Raw genomic sequence first — 18,982 nt, forward strand, 5'->3', positions numbered from 1 at the left:
GTGGGGCAGTAGAGGGGAGAAGCCTTGGTGCTGGTATGGAAGTTGTTTTTAGTTTAATCAAATACGAAGACTTCCAGCAGTTACCTGCTGAGATTCCTTGAGTGTCCCTTGGAAGTTTGATCTAGAGCTGGAACATAAATGATACAAAAATAAATGTGATTTGGCTGTATTTGTTTTGGGTCTGCCATAGAAAAATCAAAGAAACCTGTGTGCCTTTAAAAGTCATTGAATATATTCTGTGTTAAAGAATACATGACAGATAGGGAAACTAGTATATTTGGCAAGGATGAAAGGAGAGGTTTTTTTTCCTTTTTCTAATTGAGGCTGAGAATTGCAGGATAGTTATTGCTGACAGCAAGAACTGCAGAGAAGCCGTCTCCTATGCAGAGGAACTTGCCATTACAGCACGGTGGCAACAGGAGGGGGATGAAGGTTGTAAGAAAGGCTTCTGCATTAAACACAGGCAGTTTTGAACTGAAGGTGAAAATTAATGCAGCAGGGTGTTTTAAAACATAGCATCACATTTTTTCTGCTGTGGGAAAGTGGCCCGCTCTCTGGAGTGGTGGGATGGTACTGGTGCAGAGCTGCAGCACAGGAAGCGAGGGGGTGGGAAGGCACCAGAGGGAGTCAGACTAAAGCAGAGCCAGGGTCTACAGAGGCGCAGCTGCGGGACTAGAGACAAAGAAAACTTGTAGTGAAGGCAAGGTAGAAGGAGGTGGTGATGAATTCAGGCTAAAGCATAAGACCACTGTTGGCCACAGTGGAAAGAAGTGGGAGCAGAAGAAAGGAAAGTGGATCCAAGTATGTTCCGTGCCGTCAAGGAAGCACTTGGCTGAAGGGATGAAGGCACATGCTTATTTGATCATTGTGCTTTTTTTCTGGTTTTGATGTACAGTTTTCCCATATTTTTTCCTGCATTAATCAATAAGCAGCAGCTTCTATTGAAGGGTAAGATTTGAAACAGGTGCTTTGCCTTAAGTTTTGCTTCTGCAGCAATTCTATATATTGGCTTAGTATTCCTCTGCCACTTTGAATTTTGAACTCGTCAGCTTTTATGAGTAGGAAGTAATGGATCTGGTCTGTTTTTGGGAGACTATCATATAAAACCAAGGTGCTTAGGAGGAGACTTGAGAGTATTTCATAAATGACCTTCCCCTTTCAGCTTTTGTAACAGAGTTGTGCCCTTCTGCTACTCAAGAAAATATTTGCCAAAGTCAAGAGCACACTCCTTTGTGTTGCACCTGAAAGACTGGCCAAAAGCTGGGGACAAGCCCAATTGTTTGCTAAGGACTTTGATTTAATGTTTATTTCAAAGCAAAATTGTAGTTTAAAAAAAACCAAACCAAACCCATCCATAAAATATGAAGCAAAGTTAATCAGCACAGTAGTGTCTGTCTGTGGTAACAGAGAGCTCAAGAGACTAGTTTTGATGTGTAAATGTCCCATTTGGTTTCAAAGGGAGTGAATTCATGTGCCAGAGACACTGTTTTCTCAGGGTTAATGCTAACTTTCCCTTTTCGGGAGGGAAGGAGAGGAAGCTCCACTGCCGTGTTTTACTTGCAGGGTGCAAATTGGGACAACGGGCAAGGGCGGTGTGGGGATGTTCTGGCTGGCAGCAGAAAGGGGGGCTGGGTTCATCATCTGCTGAGTCTTTGGAAATGCTGTTTGGGTCTGTAACCTCATGGGATTTCTGTTTCTCCAGCAAACATTCAAGCAGGAGTGTTGACGGAAGTTTGTTTTGACTTCAGCCTGCTGGCTGAATCTGTCTTCTGCAGATTACGGGGTAGGGGGAAACGTTGCAGCCTGCTTCAGATACACTTGCATTAGACACCCGAACAAAGAGGCCGTGTGAGTTTCCCCAATGCTTCCCCGCTGTTGTCAGCAGACAGATGAGTTGCCCCTGCCCCTGGAGAGGTGCCCTGTGCGGGCACGCTGCTGCGCTGGGTGGAGCAGTGGCCCTGTGCCAGCAGCTGGTCACGTTCCTTGTGATCCTTTGTAGGAAGGGTGTTCTTGGGGTTTTATGGTTATTTTCTCTTCATCATTTGAGTGCAGCTGTGTTTAATGAGCTGGAAAAGAAGTAGGTCAATAAAACATGTGTTCGTTGTTAGCAGAATACCTGTTGGACCATGTGTGTGTCTGTAATTGACCATCTAAAGCTTCAAAGCTTAGCACAAAGACAATTTAATAGGGAATTCATACCTAAATAAATTAATATTAAGCAAAAGCAGACAGCTGGCAGGCAGTATGCCCTGCCAAGGTGAGACTGTGGGTATTTAATGCACAGACAAGTTATGATTTCAAGTCAGACCTATTTTTAAGTCTCCCATTGATATGCATTAAAAAACAGCATGCCAAAAATAGTTTAGAAGCTGTGTGCTTTAAAGACACCACAACTGATAACATAGTCATGTAAGTAGGTTAAAATTTTAAATTATTTCAGCCGAGGAGCACACTACGAACTTGATGTTAAAGTATTGTCACTGGCAGTGTCTGAGCTTCGGATGTTTTTAAAATCTTTTCTTTGATAACGCCAGTGTTAGAAATAGTGTGTTTACTGGGTTTTAATAAAAGAAGAGATGGCTGTGTCATCACGTGACTCCAAAGCCTGAAGCTTTAAGCCAAGTATCAAATAAATGAGTTGGAACCATTATGGAGCTTTATGATAAAGCAGTTTTGGTGGAATAAAGGTAAATTTTGTTGTAGCCAAGAATTTGGTCCAAATTCTCTAGACCAAACTTTTATAAAGAATTACAAGGCAAAACCTGAAAACTGAATTGCATTATTTGACCTAAGCCAACAACTAAACAAAGAACAGAAACATGCAGAATAATGCTGTTTCCAGTATTTTTACCATATCAAAAACCCAAAGTACAGATGCGAAGAGTTATGTTGCAGACCCTATTCATCATAGACTTTGAATTCTTTCTGTTCTCTGCCTTGTAACAAAAAAAATGCACCAAAAGCTGATGAGACTAATTAATGTAGGATCTATTACGATCTAATTGCGCATCTGCTTTTTGTGAAAAGACCTTTTATTCATGAAGGTGCTTGCTTGCCTAAGAAATGCAGCTGCTGCTTTTTCATGGGGTTGGGCTGGTTAAAAGTAAATAGCAGCATTAAAATTCTGAGATTGATTTTCTGTCTTATTCAGTCAGCTGGGAAATGGATTAGGCTCCTCTTTCCTTGGTATCTTCAGGGTCAAAATATTTTTCCCGGTGTTTTTTGAGACCCGGTACCAAATTCAGTTCCTGCTGTGAAGTCAGATTTACTGAGGTGCGAAAGCCTGGTTTCTCGTTGGTGTTTGGGATCTCAAATCCCAGTGAAACTGCTGGGAATTGTCCTCAGATCCTCAAAGCTTTCAGAGGCCTTTTCCATACCAAGTGGTCTGAACCCACGTGGCAGCAGCGATGTCCTGGCGAGTTCCAGGGCGAAGGGCTGCGCTGCCCTGGCAGGTCCGGTGCTGCCAAGTGGTGTTCCCTTTCTGCCACCAACCATCAGCTCCATATACAACTGAACCCGCGGTATGGAAAATCCATTGCCAACTGGGAAAGTCTTAGTAGGCACTAAAAAAGGCAATCAAACCCGATCACCCGATCATAGTGCCTTTTGCCAGGAGGAAAGGGAGAGAGGCTGAGGTGCCTGGAGTTCCCTGGGGAATCGGCTGTCGCTAATGAATCTACATGGAAACCACTGGGAGCATCATTAGAGACAAAGAGGTGCCTTGGGATTTGCCGGTGGGGACTTTCAGTGGAGCTCATGGGAGTTAGGCTGCCGTTTGCTATTGAACTGTAATGGCAAATGAGAGCCTCTTACCCTTGAATTCCTTTGAATATCCCAGACCCCGTAGACTTAGCACTGGTTTTTAGGTGTCTGCTTGTGCTTTGCATTATGCATGAGTGCCAGTGGGGGGATTAAATACAGCAGCTCTGCCATTTCAAATAGGTTTGGCCTGAAGTTGATGTGTCAGCTGTCAGTCCAGATGAACTTAGTATAAAAAACTGGTACCAATTATTATAAATAAATGGTAAAACTAAAACCTAACTCTGCATATTGTTTTCAGAAGACTAATGGTTTTGAGAATCTTTAACATATTTTTTGCTAAAAGTGGCATAACTGTCTCTTCATTTAATGAAATTTTATTTTGTAAGGAGGGCCAATGTGTGACACAGATCTCTGAAAGTCACAGCAAATTAATTCAGTGTATATATGCAGTTTCTGCAAAATTCGTGTGCTGAGTTCTCCCCAATCCTCCCCTCCTTTTTTTCTTTTTTTTTTTTTTTTTTTGGTGTGTGTGTGGAAACAGCTGGGAAGGAAAAAACCCTGAGTATCCACCCTGGCCTGACCTCAGAGCTGACCCAGCTTTAAGCAGGAGTTTGAACCAGAGGCCTCCCAAGATCCCTTCCAACTTGAATTATCCTGTGATGCTGTGAAATTTAGGGTCAGAGCTGGAGGAGAAAAACAAGGCTTTCTACTAAAACCACAGAGGGTTTGTTTTTTTTTTTTTTTTTTTGCCTGGAGTGTTTCCTAGTGCCTTGATAATGTCTTCCTATCCTTCCCATAATCATCACTGTGGGCACTCCAGGCTTACCTGGAGAGCTCTGATCCTCGGGGGAGAGAGAGGAGGGGTGAAAGAGAAAATCCGTGGCATTTATTTGATGTGGAAGTGCTTACATCCTATGGCAAGAGACAGAAGGTGAGAATCAGTGTGACTAATGAGTTGTTTACTTGGCTTTTGTATCCCCCTTTCTTCCCCCGCCCCCGCGCACGGGCTGTGTTTGTTTTCATATGTATTGATCTCGGATTCCTGCAAATGTCATTGCTTTGTCCTTCACCTTCCGAGCAGTTTATGCGATGCCGCTAATCCTGTCTCTTCGTGCTACAGGAAGGGTAGGGTATGGTCCTTAGGGTGCGGAATGCCACTTTTTTTCTGTTTCCCGTACAACATTAGCACATTTTTAGCCAGGAGCTGTCGCTTCTCTGAGTTTGGACCCAGAACTCGTTTGGAGAGGTGAGGTCCCCTTAGAAACCCCGTGAAAGCTGTCCCCACATGCTGCAGGCCTGCAGTCTGCAGTTAATGTTGTATTTCAGTTGCCTAGAAAAGTATTTTTATTTTGGGGGGGAGGGTGTCTCTGCAGTTTCCCGATACCTTATGGTACTGGAGCTAAACTCATGGAGAATGGGGAAAAAAGTCGGATTTGCTTTTAATGTTGGATTTGGCAGTATGTGTCTGTGTGCATGAGACAATTTGTGATTTTTTCCAGAATTTGGTAGAAACAGCCTCTAACTCCTTTTGAGAAAATTGGTGTGGGAGACAGCAGGGAATGTCTGGGTTTTCTTTATTTAATAAAATGGTCTCGGTTGAGATAAAAAGGAGAAAAGCTCGATTTAATCATAGAATCATAGAATCGTTAAGGTTGGAAAAGACCCTTAAGATCATTGAGTCCAACCTTTAAGTGGTATTTTGTGCTGCGGTGTGGCACAGCTGGGCTGAACAGGCTACATGGCCCCAAAATGTAAGTGCTGTCACAGGTCACCTAATAGCTGGCCTGCAGCCTCAAGCACATCCCTCTTTGCTAGGGAGCTTGACCAGCCCAACATTGAAAGAGTGGATTTTTGTGGTCTGCTGTTCAGTTTTGTCTAGGGTATACATGGTGCAGCTGAGGATCTGGCTCTGGCTTTTTAGGAAAGAATTACCTGGAGTGTTGTAGGAGAAATAAATTTTGCATAACTGAGAAGCAGTTAAAGGGTGTTTCAGTTTGCACATAAACTGCAGGGGCTGGGATGCGGTGAGATACTGATAGCCCTTGGCCGCTGCAGAGGTTGTGAGGGAGCTGGGACCTGGGAGTCTCACAGAAGACCCTGTGGAAGGGTCTGAGATTAGCTTTGTTAAAGCTTTGGAAATCCGGAAATATTTTCTGCACTTCTATAAATATGAAGGAAAAATTGTGTTGCTTAGGTGTAAATGAGCAAGAGGAAGGCTGTGGCCAGGTACAGTCACCTTCGCTTGTCCTTTCTGTGCAAGGGGTGCAGGATGGAGGCAGTGGGCAGAGCCCAGCCCAGGCAAGAGGAGTGCAGGCAGGGGCAGTGGGAGCACTTCTGCTGGGTGCTGGTGATGTGGGTGCCGGTCTGGTGGGCGCGCTGTTGAGCTGAACACAGCCTGCCCGAGCATCGCTCAGCAGTTTGGAAGGGAGCAGAGGAAAGGATAAGTAAATTCTGAATTTAAAGAAAGGGAATAATACAAAACTCATTTTGTGGCTGATGTTGGCAGGTGAGTTACAGTCACAATGAAGGAGGCTCATAAAAGGCCGGTGGTCCTTATTTACCTGGATTTTGATCCATACCGAGTTATGACTGTCAGCTGTAGTGCAGCAGAGAACAGGCCTGGAGAGGGGCTGGGGAGGTTCCCGTGGGTGCCCCAGCTGCCTGGGGAGCACAGGAAAGCTTCCCGGCTGTCGCTTTCTGGTAGCAGCCCCCTTCGCCAGCCGTCCGCTGCCTTGCTGTTTACACAGATAATTGGCTTGGGTTTTGGGGTTTTTTTTTTGAGCATCCTCAGCTCTCAGAGTTCTTTAGTAGGCAGCGGCTGATGCTTTTGAGGCTGGTTCTGGAGGATTCTTCCCTGTTCTGGGAGAACATTTAAAGAGGAGGATTTCTCCCACTATTCTCCTGCTTGGGGCCAAGGGCAGTCCATTTCCCTGTGCTGCACCCGGGAGTTCGTGGGAGGCTTCTTGGCAGCTGTTGCTGCTCTGCATAACAAGAACCAGTGCTGGCTGGTGGATCAGTCTGCTCTCCCCACTCTCCCTTCACCTGAGGCTGTTATTACCAATTCTGGCAGTTCTTCCACCCTTCCCAAGCAGCTGCTCTTGGGGTGCATCGTGCTGCTGCCTGTGATACCAGCTGGTCTCCTGGCTCTGCTGCTTCCAGCATGGCACAGGGCAGGGAGACAGCAGGCACCCTCCCCGCCGGCAGGCTGAGTATGTCGTCCCAGGGACACATTGTGCTTTTATTAGGCAGAGCCTGTGTTTAGTGCCACTCAAAGTGCAGCCAAAACCAGCCGCTTCCCTCCTTGGTTGGATTAAGCACAACTCCAGCCCGAGAAGCCACTCGTTACCCCAGTGGCAGCTGGGCTCTCACCTACTGGGTGCTTTCCTGCTGTTCAGGTTTTCTGGATGCAACAGAATTTTCTTAAAAAAAGAAAAAAAAAAAAAAAAGAAGATACCAAAAAAGCAGCTAAACTAGCAATAAATCATTTATTTTGGTAGTGACAGAATCTGATTTGTTTTTCCAGCATGCTAAGAGTTTCCACTGCTCTGCTTAGAGTTGTAACAGATAATGAGAAATGGTTTGGAAACAGCTACTGTTTTAATAGGTGAAGCAATTACTGTTTAGTTTTGATGGTGGAAAATAACTGCGTGTACGGTGTTTCTTTTCTGGGTTTTTTCAAATTTGTAATTAGGCTTCTCCAATTATGTACTTCATAAACTTTGGAAACAGATCTTTCAAATAAGTGCTTACTGCCTGGTATTCTTATGCACATAACTTTGTTAAGGTGAATAGACTCACAGGACTTAAAAGGAATATTAATGTGGGCAAAATTACCCTGAAATATAAGTGTTTAGAGGTTGAGGACCTTTCACTGGTAGGGCTCTTTTTAATAAATAAACTGAAGTATCCAGTTTCCATAAAGAAAAGCAGACGTAGGATATTTCTGGTTTCTTCTGTTGCTGCAAATTGTCGTCTTTTTCTAATATAGCTATCAAAACCAAATAAATGCAAAAGTCATCTTTAACAAAGCAGGGCTGTTTGAGTAAGCTGGGGAGTCAGCTCCTGCTGTGTTATGTATTGCAAATAACTCACCTGCAATCAAGACTTTGGATTTTCACCAAGATGGAAACTTGATTCTTTAAATCCACTGTAAATCAGTAAAAGAAAGGGAATTTGGGATGAATTTTCTTAACATCCTGTGTCATCCCACTATGACTGAGCGCCTCTTGTCTATAAAAACCTTGTGCCTGCTGCCGACCCTGCAGTCTCAGCAGCAGGTATAACATACATGTGGCTTATGCTGGGAGCCAAAACCCCAAAGCCTGTTTGCTCCCCCCAGCTGTGTCAATATCAAAGATGAGAAGATGCTGAAGGCAGAGGCAGTGATACGATGTGTTCCCACATGCCCATCCATAATCATTTCCCACCACTCCATACTCCCCATGGCAGGGAGCAGCCAGGAGCCTAGCCTTTGCAGGGTGCCAGCAAGCTTGTTTTGCCTTAAACTCCTGCCTCAGTGAACAAGACTGGTGAAAGCCACATGAGTCAGGCGAATGCCAAATGTGGTCAGGTGTCATTTTAAATTGCCACACGTTAGAGTGACACAGTGTGTAAAAAAAAAAAAAAAAAAAAAAAAAAAGAGTATCTCCTTTATAATAGATTTTCATTGCGCATACATGTGAGAAGGGGTAGGGACCAGAGCAGGCATGGTATGTCTTTTTAGCTCTCTGCGTGAATGACCAAGGCTCAAAGGACCCCAGTGCTGGGTTTGCTTGCTTCTGGTGTTGCCCATGCTGTGTGTGTGGGGTCCCAAGCTCCCCTTCTTCCTGCAAAGTCCTTTTTGCAGAGGGAAGAATGAAAAGTTAACTCTCCTGATGTAATAGCAGAGGTTGGTCAGGCCAAGATTACAGTGAAAAGTATTGCAGCCTGTCCATTGCAGACTTTTCTCATCCCTAGGTTCAATGATACATGCTCCCTTGTTGCGCAGCTTGTTTTTATGGTAAAAACTGCTTTGCAGAAATAAAGATGTAGAAAACCCAACTACAAAGGCCTGAGGGCCTGAAGTGGTACAGAAAGCTGACTAGGGAGAAAACGCAACTGTGGTTATTTTTTTTTTTGTAAGTAGTGCACAGATCATCACAAAAGCCTTCAGAGCTTAATGCTGGAAAACAGGTACCTGATTCTCTGCGTTTGCAGGAGGAAATTGGAAAGATAACAAATGAAGATCCTGGTGAAAGAATTTCATAGTGTTTGGGTGCAAGTATTATCTCCATGTCACACCTAAAGGGTTGCGACAAGAATAGAGTAGGTAGTTTGTGCAAGCAAACACAGATAAACTTGGCAGAAAAAGCTGAATGGTTATACATCTGTTACAGACTGCAAGTGCCAGTCAAGGAGACTTCTATCTGGGTTCACTCAGTTGATTCTTTTTCATCCGTAAAGGGAAGGTTTGCAAGTAAGATTCTGTGTAATGATGGAAACTGCATTAATTTTACAACTGTGTTATTACTAATAAAGGTACTAATTACGTGCTGTATGTTTCCCTCCAGCCCAACTCTGACACCATTTATACCTTTCCCTTACTGTGTATCTGGTTAGTGAAATATGCGTATAAATTTCTTTTATTGTAAAAATAGTGACAGTGATCATCCCTTGGATGAGAGTGGACAGACTTGAACAGATTTCAGTGAATTTGGGTAAGGTACCTCTCACCAGGCTGTAGTGTAATTTGTAATACAGCAGTGTTTTCCTTTCTAGACAGATGCAGCAAACTAGAAAATGGTGTTAATGAAAAAGTCAGAGTTTGCTCTTTATGATGGCATGGGCATGGCAGAAGATGCATTGTCACATCCTTCTCTTGTGTGTTACAGATCTGAATGCGTCACAGACCCAGGGTCCCCAAACAAGCATTCCAAACCAGGGATCCATCCAGCCACCACAGGTAGATGCACTGCTGCTGAACCACCAGCCTGAGACCCCACAGGACGCAGAAAGTGGAGACAGAGTAGAGGAGAAGATTGTTTACCTCTGATGGCTCATTTTCTAATCTGAGTAGCACTTTGGAAATATAATTGTGTTTGCTTTTCTAAATGTCTGTAGTTGCTCTCCATATGACCAAATAGCTTTAAGGATAGTATTTAATATTCAACGCAAGATTTTCCCCATGATAAATGTAATGATTAAGTTATTTTGAAGCCTTTGTTTTATGATCTTTAATTTATGACATAATTTCAAATGCTTTGCAAGAAGCAATGGGTAGCAGGGGAGATGTAACATTTTGGAATTGTAAAGATGCCACCAAGAGCTGTGAAAGCTAGTGTTGATTTTCTCTTGAGTCCTCTTTTTAAAAGGGCAAGCTAAGAGAGATGGGCCTGCTATTTGAGATTTCAAAGTATGGATCAGTAATCTTCTAACAGTTGTGATATAACATGAGAAGACAGCAATGTAAGAATGATGGCTATAGTCTTCACTGAAATGTGCTATGTACCCTTAACTATTGGGTCATTTTCCTTATCCCCTGGCTCAGGAACTGCTCAGAAGAGGATGTTTTTTATGATCTCAACATAATTGCATAATTGTAAGTGTTTGTTCATGTCCCAAAGCTTATCATCATTTTGGTACTACTGCCAGTTTCTGTGTAGAGATGCTGTAAATCAATTTGTTATTGTATTATAACTGTACCTCATTTCAGTAAGTGCCCTTACGCATTAGAATTTACCAGATGAAGCCATCTCACTGGTCAAAAGAAAAGGAAGAGGAAAAATAGTAGGCTTTTAGTTAACTGAATCCTTCTGAAATTCTGCTGCTTTCCCATGTAGGAGCCAGCTAGCTTCCTGCTTTCAGGTTCATGGGATCATCTGTGCATTGGGCAGTAAGAAACCAAGACCCATTGTGTGCCTTTTGTCTTTCAGAAATATTTGTACACTTATGTCAAATTGAATAAAAGTTCTGTGCATTTCTGCAAAACTGTAACTTTGATTCATTGTGAGGTCCTCCAAAGAAGTTTGAAAACAGGAGGAAAAAAAAAAAAATCTCCTTGCCTGGTTTGCATGCTGCCCTGCTGCAGATGTGCCTGCCTTGGTCCACCCCAGCCAAAACTGTGCTCTGGGCACCTCAGCCGGCAAAACCAAGGGGATGTGCCTATTCAAGCAGGCGTGGGCAGCCCTCTGGACTGGCCAGGTGCTGCTTAGTGTGGCTGAGGGTATCGGCAGCGGTGCAGCAGGGATGTAGCTGCACAGCTCCTGGATCAGAAGTGCCTCATACCTGCCCAGCTCATGGGGCAGAGGAGCGCAGGATTGCCCCTGCCTGTTTGTCTGGATAAGCCCCAGCAGTCATATGGTTTTCATTTTACCCTAAGCCTTGTGTTGTGCAAAATCTCTTGCAGGGGGCAGAGTTTTAGATAGTAGACGTTTGTCAGCAAAGGTTTCCTGATGCGGAGGATTATCTTCCAGGGACTGGTGTACTATTGGGAATATTCAAAAGCAGAGCTTTCTGAGTTGCTTACTGGGCTACCAGACTAGCTGTTCAGTTGGATATCTTGGGCTAACAACTGATCAACTGACCTTGATGAGCAGGACCTGATTCCCAGCTGGTATTACTTGGTGTTCCAGTGTCATCAGGGAAAGACTGGGCCTGCAGATGTGTTTTCTGGTTTCTGTTTCCAGCCTTCAAGACTCCTCCTCGCCTGACAGCACTTCTTTAATATGTCTCCTTGTAAGAGAGAAAACCTTTTCAGAATTTCTGGAAATGTTTTACTTTCTTCACATTTCGCAGTTGGACTAAAATTAAAATGGGAATCCAACCTCTCTTAAGGGTCCTACAATAAGGACAGTCCACAACCTCTCTATTTTACCAGTTAGCAGGGTTGCCATCTGGACAGCTTTTTGGCAAATTTCTGAATAGCCAGACCAGCTTCTTGGGATGCAGTATGTCCCAGGATACGTGCATTGCCCAGGGACCAGTGGGAAACTGGGAAAAACTGAGTAGTTTTCTCCACGATTACTCTCTCTGCATTTTATTATGCTTTCACTGAACCATCTGGTACTGGTTACTGTCAAATCCAAGCTGCTGGATGGATAGCTGCTGTCCTAGCTTGGTGTGGGAATTCCCATGTAAGCGTCTTGCCACTGGGAGAGGAAGAGAGGATACTGCTTCTCTCATCAGTCTTAATTGAGGTGCTGGGAGTCGAAAAGTGGCTGGCCGGGACTTCAGCTGTTGTGCATATTCCTTGGGTCCCCTAACATCAGGCAGCATCTTATTTTGCTCACCTGTGCTTACAATAAAACTTCTGGCACTTGAGGAAAGCAAAGGCAGGAAACAGGTGGTCTCTAGATTTAGGTATTTTAATTGTATAAAATGTTTAAAGTATGGTTTCGGCAGGTGCTCTTTATAACAAGATGTATTATGCACCTGTGAACTCTGTCCATTATTTAGGCATTTCTTAATACTGAGCAGAATTTAAATACAGCCCCAGTGAGACTCACCCATTTTAGCAGGCTGCATTTTCAGTCATTGTCAGGCATATACTAATGATTTGTCTTCTTTTTTAATTAGAAAAATATAATCAGAAGTTCACCCCTTCACCTTTATTACATTATTTTGAAGTGGGCTTATTTGCAAGCCCTGTTGTTTTTATTTTTAACTCATCCTGTGTATTGTGTTTTCTTTTTGCCATGCTTCTCAAGGCATCTTGCCTCTGAAAGCTCAAAATCAGATTTAGTCATTCATTTCAGTGTTTAAATTAAAGGAGCAGTTGCCACACCACAAATCTCCACTGCACCAGGCTGGGCTTTCTCTTAGTTTTTTCTTTTTTTAACTTTCTTCCATCGTTTAACAAAAGGGGAATTTCTTTACTGTAATACCTATACTTGTCCATCATTTTCTCCTTAATGTTATTGTATCCTAGTAAAGCTCTCATATCTTAACAACTTTGAGAGATTTTTAAGGGAAACTTGCAACAAAGCTTTTTTCAGCAAATCTATAAAAACAGTAAAGAAGGAATTCATGAAGGGCTCAAGTTTACAGTGGGCTGGATCCAGAACCTTGGATTTATGCGTTCAGTCATTTACAGAATGAGGCCAGAAGAAAGCAAATGCTTCACCTGGCTGCTGTTTGAGTATTAAGGTAAACAACACAGCTGCATTTTTAAGAGATTTTTCACAAAGCTTGTCCGTGTAATTTTCAAATGACTAAATTATATACAGATTAGGCTCTCAGCAAAACTCCCCAAAGATTGTTTACTAAAGTGATTGAAAAAAAAATCTGTTAATGTTTGCCATGTAAAGAACATGAATCATTTTACTTAGAGTGCCCTGTGGGCTGCATTAATTTATATGCCACTCATTTAAGTTAAAAAAGCAAGTAAGATTTTTCACTACTCCTTAATCAAGTAGGTACAAATTCTGTAGTAATGTGCCATAATGCTGGTAAAATCATGTTCATGGTGGTGGTAATTCAGAGAAAAGCAAAGAGGCTGTGCTGTGGTAATGTGTACAACTTGCTCTGACTGAATTTTTAAAGCAAAGGAGAGTTGCAGATGAGGCAGTTTTCCTTATGCATTTGATGACAAATGGGGAAATAGTGTGACTGCTCGGATACCTTCTAATGAATATTCTGTTTGAAAAGAATTCCAACCCCAAATCCTTCCAATCCAAAGTCTTCACTGTGCCCAGTTTGTATTACAGAGGTAGAAACAGCATAGGTGGTGGGGCATTAGCATACTGTAACAGGTTGGATGTCTGCTCTTTCTTATGGAATTGCCGTCACTTTGTGACTTTTTTGCCAAGGTAAATGGATGTATTTGTTGTTTTCTCATCCTTAATAAAGATCTGTACGTAGAAGCACTGCAGAAGTAGCTGTGAATATTCGTGATAATCTTAGTCATAAGGACAGCTACTTGTTAACCTCCAAAAAGGTTTTTCTGTCTCGCTCCTTTTCAGGTTCTGAGATAAGACTATGAGGACAGCCTGAATTCAGTGGCTTAAATTTTGCAAAAAGGCTTCCTTTGGCAGGCTGATGTGAAACCAGAGCATTTAATTTCTTTAGTATAAAGGAAAAGCCTCAAAGGATAACCTTGCTGGCATTAATCTGAAGTGTTGTCATTAATACAGCCCTTTGCAAAAGTGCATCAGACAATAGGCTATTAGGCTTGTTGTATCAGGAGATCACCAAAGTCTAAGAGGATTGTGGAGGAACCTGCAAATGTTTTGTGGGCCATGGTGGTAAAACAGTCCAGGTATGTCATCTGGGAATGTCAGTGTTTTTCACTGACATGCAGAGCAGTGCAGGCAGCAGCTCTATCCAGGTCAGTAGTTGGCTCCCAAATTCCCAGAGAGCTATGTTTCCTATCCTGGGGATCAACTGTGCAGAAATTTCTTCCTCTTCTCCTTGCTCACTCAGTCTCAGGCTCAGATAAGGATGTTCCCACCCCTTACATGGAATGGCTCTGCCACAGGGAGGTCTGCAGCATCTGCCGAATTCTGAGGTTGGGTCTTGAAATATCCTGGGTGGACACCACAAGAAGAGAAAAGAAGCATGGAAAAGGCACTCTGGGTATAGAGAAGGCAGGAAGTCTCCCCTGCCATGGGATGTTTTCTAGGCTCCATCATGGAACAAGCTTTTTCATTCGGAGAAAAAAATCGGTAATTATCATACTACTTATTGTTTGTTAGACAGTTAATCTGAGAACTGGTTAGATGCCATATTTTTTAAATCCAGTGCCAGATGGAGCAAGGATCAGATATTTATGAAAGTGACAGTGAAGCATGCAAGTTGAAACACAGAATTTCTCCTATGGAGGCTGCTTAACAGACCCAAGGGAACTTTCTTATCAGCTTTCTATAAAACTGCCAAACCATGCCTAGAGGAGCTATGCAGAGGTGTGAACCTTTCATTAACTCAGGTTACCACTCCTAACAACAAAGCCCTGCACAGATGAACAATCCCATGAACTGAAGATGGTTTGTCAAGGCCAGCATTGAGTCCCCTGCCCTCCTATGCAAGTCAACCAACAGGACGCCTGCATTCTTTGGGTTCAACTCATTGAGGATGCTGAGGTCAAGCTGCAGACCTACTTGTGCTCCTCTTGAGTAGTACGAGAAACATGAGAAACTGGTGTAGGTCCTGGTTAAAGTAAATAATGCCTCACTTGAAATAAAAAATTTTCCTCTTTTCCTACATGCACACAGTTGTCCTAGCATTGCTGAATGAGTGCTACAACAAGCATTGTAGGTTAATTATAAACTCATCAAACCAAGCCCAATCCAGATACAAAGGCAGCCAAGAGGACAAAAACAGCTTTAATAGCGCTGACTGAGCATCTCCTACTTTCCATCAGTGGAGGGTAACCGTTCTCAACCTCTGGGACCTCTCTCCAGCTTTTGATGCTGTTGACTACGTTACTGATGTCCTGTATGTTTAAGGTGCAAGGTTTCAGAGTGAACACAAATTGTCAGTGAAAAGGAAAACATCAGAAGGAGTGAAATTGCCTCTCTGCTGACATTGCTTTCCTTTGCAGAGTCCCACATAACCACATGTGGTCTGATTTTAAATCTGTGTGCAGCCACTAGGTGAACTGACAAAGTGGCATGGACTTCATAAAATTATCTCTAAGTGCCTGATACTTGAGTGTGTCAAAACAGCTTGTACCTCAATGAAGGCTGGACAATGTCAATGCTGCAGGCAAAGGAAGGACTTTGAGGATCCAAAGCTAAGGTGTGACCTCCTTTGAAGCACACATCAAATAAGTCATTGACTTTGGGATCTTGCAGTGCTTCTAGATGCCCTATGGACAGAAAAAGCTTGAACACAGCTATATCCGTGAGTAAGATTCCCTTCCTTCTTCCAAATGGGTTGAAGACTCTGTCCCACCATGGAAATGATGTCCTGGCCTCAGCTGACCTTCATTTGATATCTGGACCACAGCCATGCAAAACACCTGGGCAGTAAGTCATGAGACTGTAGGAAATCTTGTTGCTGCTGTTGAATGCTGTGAAACACATCTTAAGCACATCAGACTACCTTCCAGTTGCTGCCCACGCTTTCTGTAGGAAGATTTATCAAGACAATTTGCTTTAGTTTTAAGTCCTCAGTAAACGTCTAAAGCTCCAGGCTAGAGGGCATGGTTGATATTTTTCTATGTCTGGCACAGCAGAATTTTTTACCATCAGGTGAAACTCAGGGGTATGGAGGCAAAGCTTGCTTGTGGCTGATCCATGGATGGGGAGTGAACTCCCTGAGAAACTACAGGTGCTCGCTAATTTCGCAGGTGAGCTACAAGGCATGTTCCTCCAGATGGCCCTTAACAGGAACAGCCGTTGTGGAAGGAAGGGTTCCAGCTCTGGGGCTGGTACATGGCTGTCAGCTTGATTGTGCTGGCAGCTTGGTAATCCAGAAAACCTAGCTGTGGGAGGACCAAGCCATTTGGTGCCACTGAAGCTGATGCCACAGGTTGTGCTGGGAGCTGGCTGCATGTTCAACCCTGCTTTGCCACACAGTGGAGTGGTGGGGTCCCGGGGGAGCCCATGCATTGGTCGAATCATCCCCCTGTCTGGCTCTCATCCCTGTGGTACCTATCTTGAGGTTGAATGGTTGTGTGCAGGTTGTGAAAGGTGGCTTACAACCCTGGGAAACCACTCGTGGCATGTAAAATGAATGCTGAGCGCTGAAGGGCATTTCACAATACGAAGTAATTATTGACAAAGGGTAGGGCTCATCAGCTGTTTTACTAGAAATCTTGGTTTGCACAGCAGAAACGGTTCCATTTCTAATTCTGATTCCAGCTGTTCTCATGTGATTTACAGCACAATTCTTCAAAGAGATCAGGATAACAACTTTCAAATATATCAGCATCACATGAGACCACCAAAAAGAGGAGAAGCAGTTTAATTATTTGTAAGGGGTTAGTCACTTCTGCTTGTCCTGCAGGCAGGACTGCATTGGAGTCTCATGAACTAAAAACCCTGGGAGATGGCTGGGACTTCAACATGCTTCTCGAGTATTCTGAACATGACTAACAACATGGTTTACAGACACCAAACTCAAAATATTCTTCCTTCTGGGAAACTGGGAGCTCGGAACATCTGGGCAACTGAAATTCCCCAAATGCAGTCCTTCCATCTATAATTTCAATTAAATGTAATTGAATTAGTGCTCACCACTTAATTTCCCGATTGCTTTCTGATAAGGAGAAACATTTCCCTAAATGTTACTCAGGTGTTTCCAACCTATTATTTCTGCAACTTCTGTCAGCAGTTCTGGGGTAATTACAGAGATGGGCCTGAACATAAAAGAGATCTGAAGGCCGTCAGATATTTGGAACATGCAGACCTGAATCCAAGCTTGAAAGACTCAGACAAAATGCTCCACTTCAACACAATGTTTTTCAAACTCAGATTATGAACCGTCAGACAAAGCAATAAGGACTCAAAAATGTGACTGGGGAAATAAACAGCAAAAGAAATAGTGGAAACCACTTCTTCTGTACAGTGTTCAGGAAGTTACTGATGAAAAAAATCCATATAGGCATTCTATGAAGTTACATTATTATAACAATAATTTGTTATTTTTTGATTGGGGGTTTTGTTAACTGGGGTTTAGTATATAATTAAATTACTGGGTAGCTCTAGTGCTGAAAGTAAAGCTGAATATGATGGACTGGGTTTAACATGATGCAAGAATTCACAGCCAAGTAGCAGGAAGGATTATCTCCATCCATGGAAAGGCTTTTCATGGACCGAGGATCCACACCTGGCAGAGGAGGAGTGTGACATTGCACTGTCTGATCCCGCTGGAGCTGCTAAATTCTCCTGGAGGTGCCAGGTCCTGCCTCTAGATCCATTGCTACACTGTGATTGCCCCCCAGCACAAAACCAGGATCTCTGGGCCCTTTCCAGCAGGCATCTGACCAGGGCTCTTCTCCCCAAGGGCAGATGTGTGAGCATGTGGGGAGCTGGCCCACAAGCCTGGCTCATGGTGGTGAGGATGGTTTCCCCATGCTGCCAGTGTCCCATCTGTGATAAAATGGGGATTTCTTCTGTATTGCAGAGTAGCTGTGCACTACACATATCACACAAGCAGCTTCTTGTATATTTGGTGCTCTTGTTACATTGCCATTTCGGCTACTGTTAAAAGGCATTTGACAAGGATATGAAGTAGTGCCTTCTGAAATGCAACATCTCTGTGAAAATTCAAAATTCATTTAAATTTTTACAAAGCAACAAGGGTCAAGTATGGTTATAACAACTAACAACATGTGTGTTGTTTAATCTTCAAAGCAAGTTTTACCTTTAGAGGTCCATAATTTACTCAGTAAATATTGTTCCTCTTACTTCAAAAGGAAGCAATAATTACATTATCCTTGGACTCAGATTAACATTTAATTTGTACATACCTTCAGAGCAACATAGTTGTCTGCATACAATAGCAAAATAATTCTTTTCAACTCTGTGTGTATGCTGTCAGTGTTTAAAGTTGTAATTTAATACCCAGAGGAAAGATATGGCAGTGTATGAGATGCAAACACGCAGAGGTTTTCCAAGCCAATGTGCCCTCCATCCACTTGTCACTGGTGCACAGTCATGGCCTGAAGCTGCCTGTTCCTGCCTCCTCCCCACCTGCTGTTATACCCAAGTCCCTTCTTGAGTCACTTGTCATGCTTTTTTTTTTTTTTTTTTTTTTTTAACATAGGGATAATCTGTGGGTTTACAGGATGATAACTGGCGGGTGTTATTCTGGCCCCATACAGCACCCTGCTCCAGCCCCACCAAGGGAACCTGGCCTGGGGTCACAGGGGTCCTCTGCTGGCCTTTTCCCACAGCCATCCCTGGGGAAGGGGCTTGCTGGGCATGTGTGAGGTGGAAAACAGCAGGGACAGCTCGTGCTTCCCTCTTTGAGGCTGGCCTAAGAGGTTGTATCCAAACAGCTTCCCAGTGCCTTGGTGGCTATGGGAGAGGCTGGGCTGGCAATGGGTTTCTCCTGGCCTTTGGCCATCAGGACTGCCTTCTCTGGGAGGCTAAGACGAGCTTTTCATTCCTGGGAAGCAGGGGGTCCTGCCACCTGGCTGGCAGACCAGCCTGACACCATTGTGGTGGAGACATCCAGCCCAGTGCCTCATTCAACATAGCTAGAGAGGGTGCAACTGAAAACCAAGAATGGGGGTCCCTTGCCCACCCAACAACTGAAATAAGCAGCTGTTCCATTAGCTGTAACAGCTTCTGTTACT

The 18,982-nt window shown here is 43.5% G+C and overlaps 1 protein-coding gene across 4 annotated transcripts in view; it reads left to right on the top strand.

The window, feature by feature from the left end:
• ARHGEF28 (Rho guanine nucleotide exchange factor 28) overlaps positions 1–10,717 on the top strand; it is a 128,886-nt gene extending 118,169 nt beyond the window's left edge. For all 4 annotated transcript variants that reach the window (XM_087742246.1, XM_087742245.1, XM_087742247.1 and 1 more), the window contains one exon: positions 9,633–10,717. In XM_087742246.1, the coding sequence (XP_087598372.1) occupies positions 9,633–9,793 (161 nt within the window). In that variant the 3' untranslated portion in view covers positions 9,794–10,717. The remainder of the gene's footprint in view (positions 1–9,632) is intronic.
• The last annotated feature ends 8,265 nt before the right edge of the window (positions 10,718–18,982 follow it).

This window comes from Nipponia nippon, unplaced genomic scaffold (assembly GCF_047370975.1).
Source record: "Nipponia nippon isolate SJK-2023a ecotype South Korea unplaced genomic scaffold, ASM4737097v1 scaffold_8, whole genome shotgun sequence".
NCBI classification, from domain to species: domain Eukaryota; kingdom Metazoa; phylum Chordata; class Aves; order Pelecaniformes; family Threskiornithidae; genus Nipponia; species Nipponia nippon.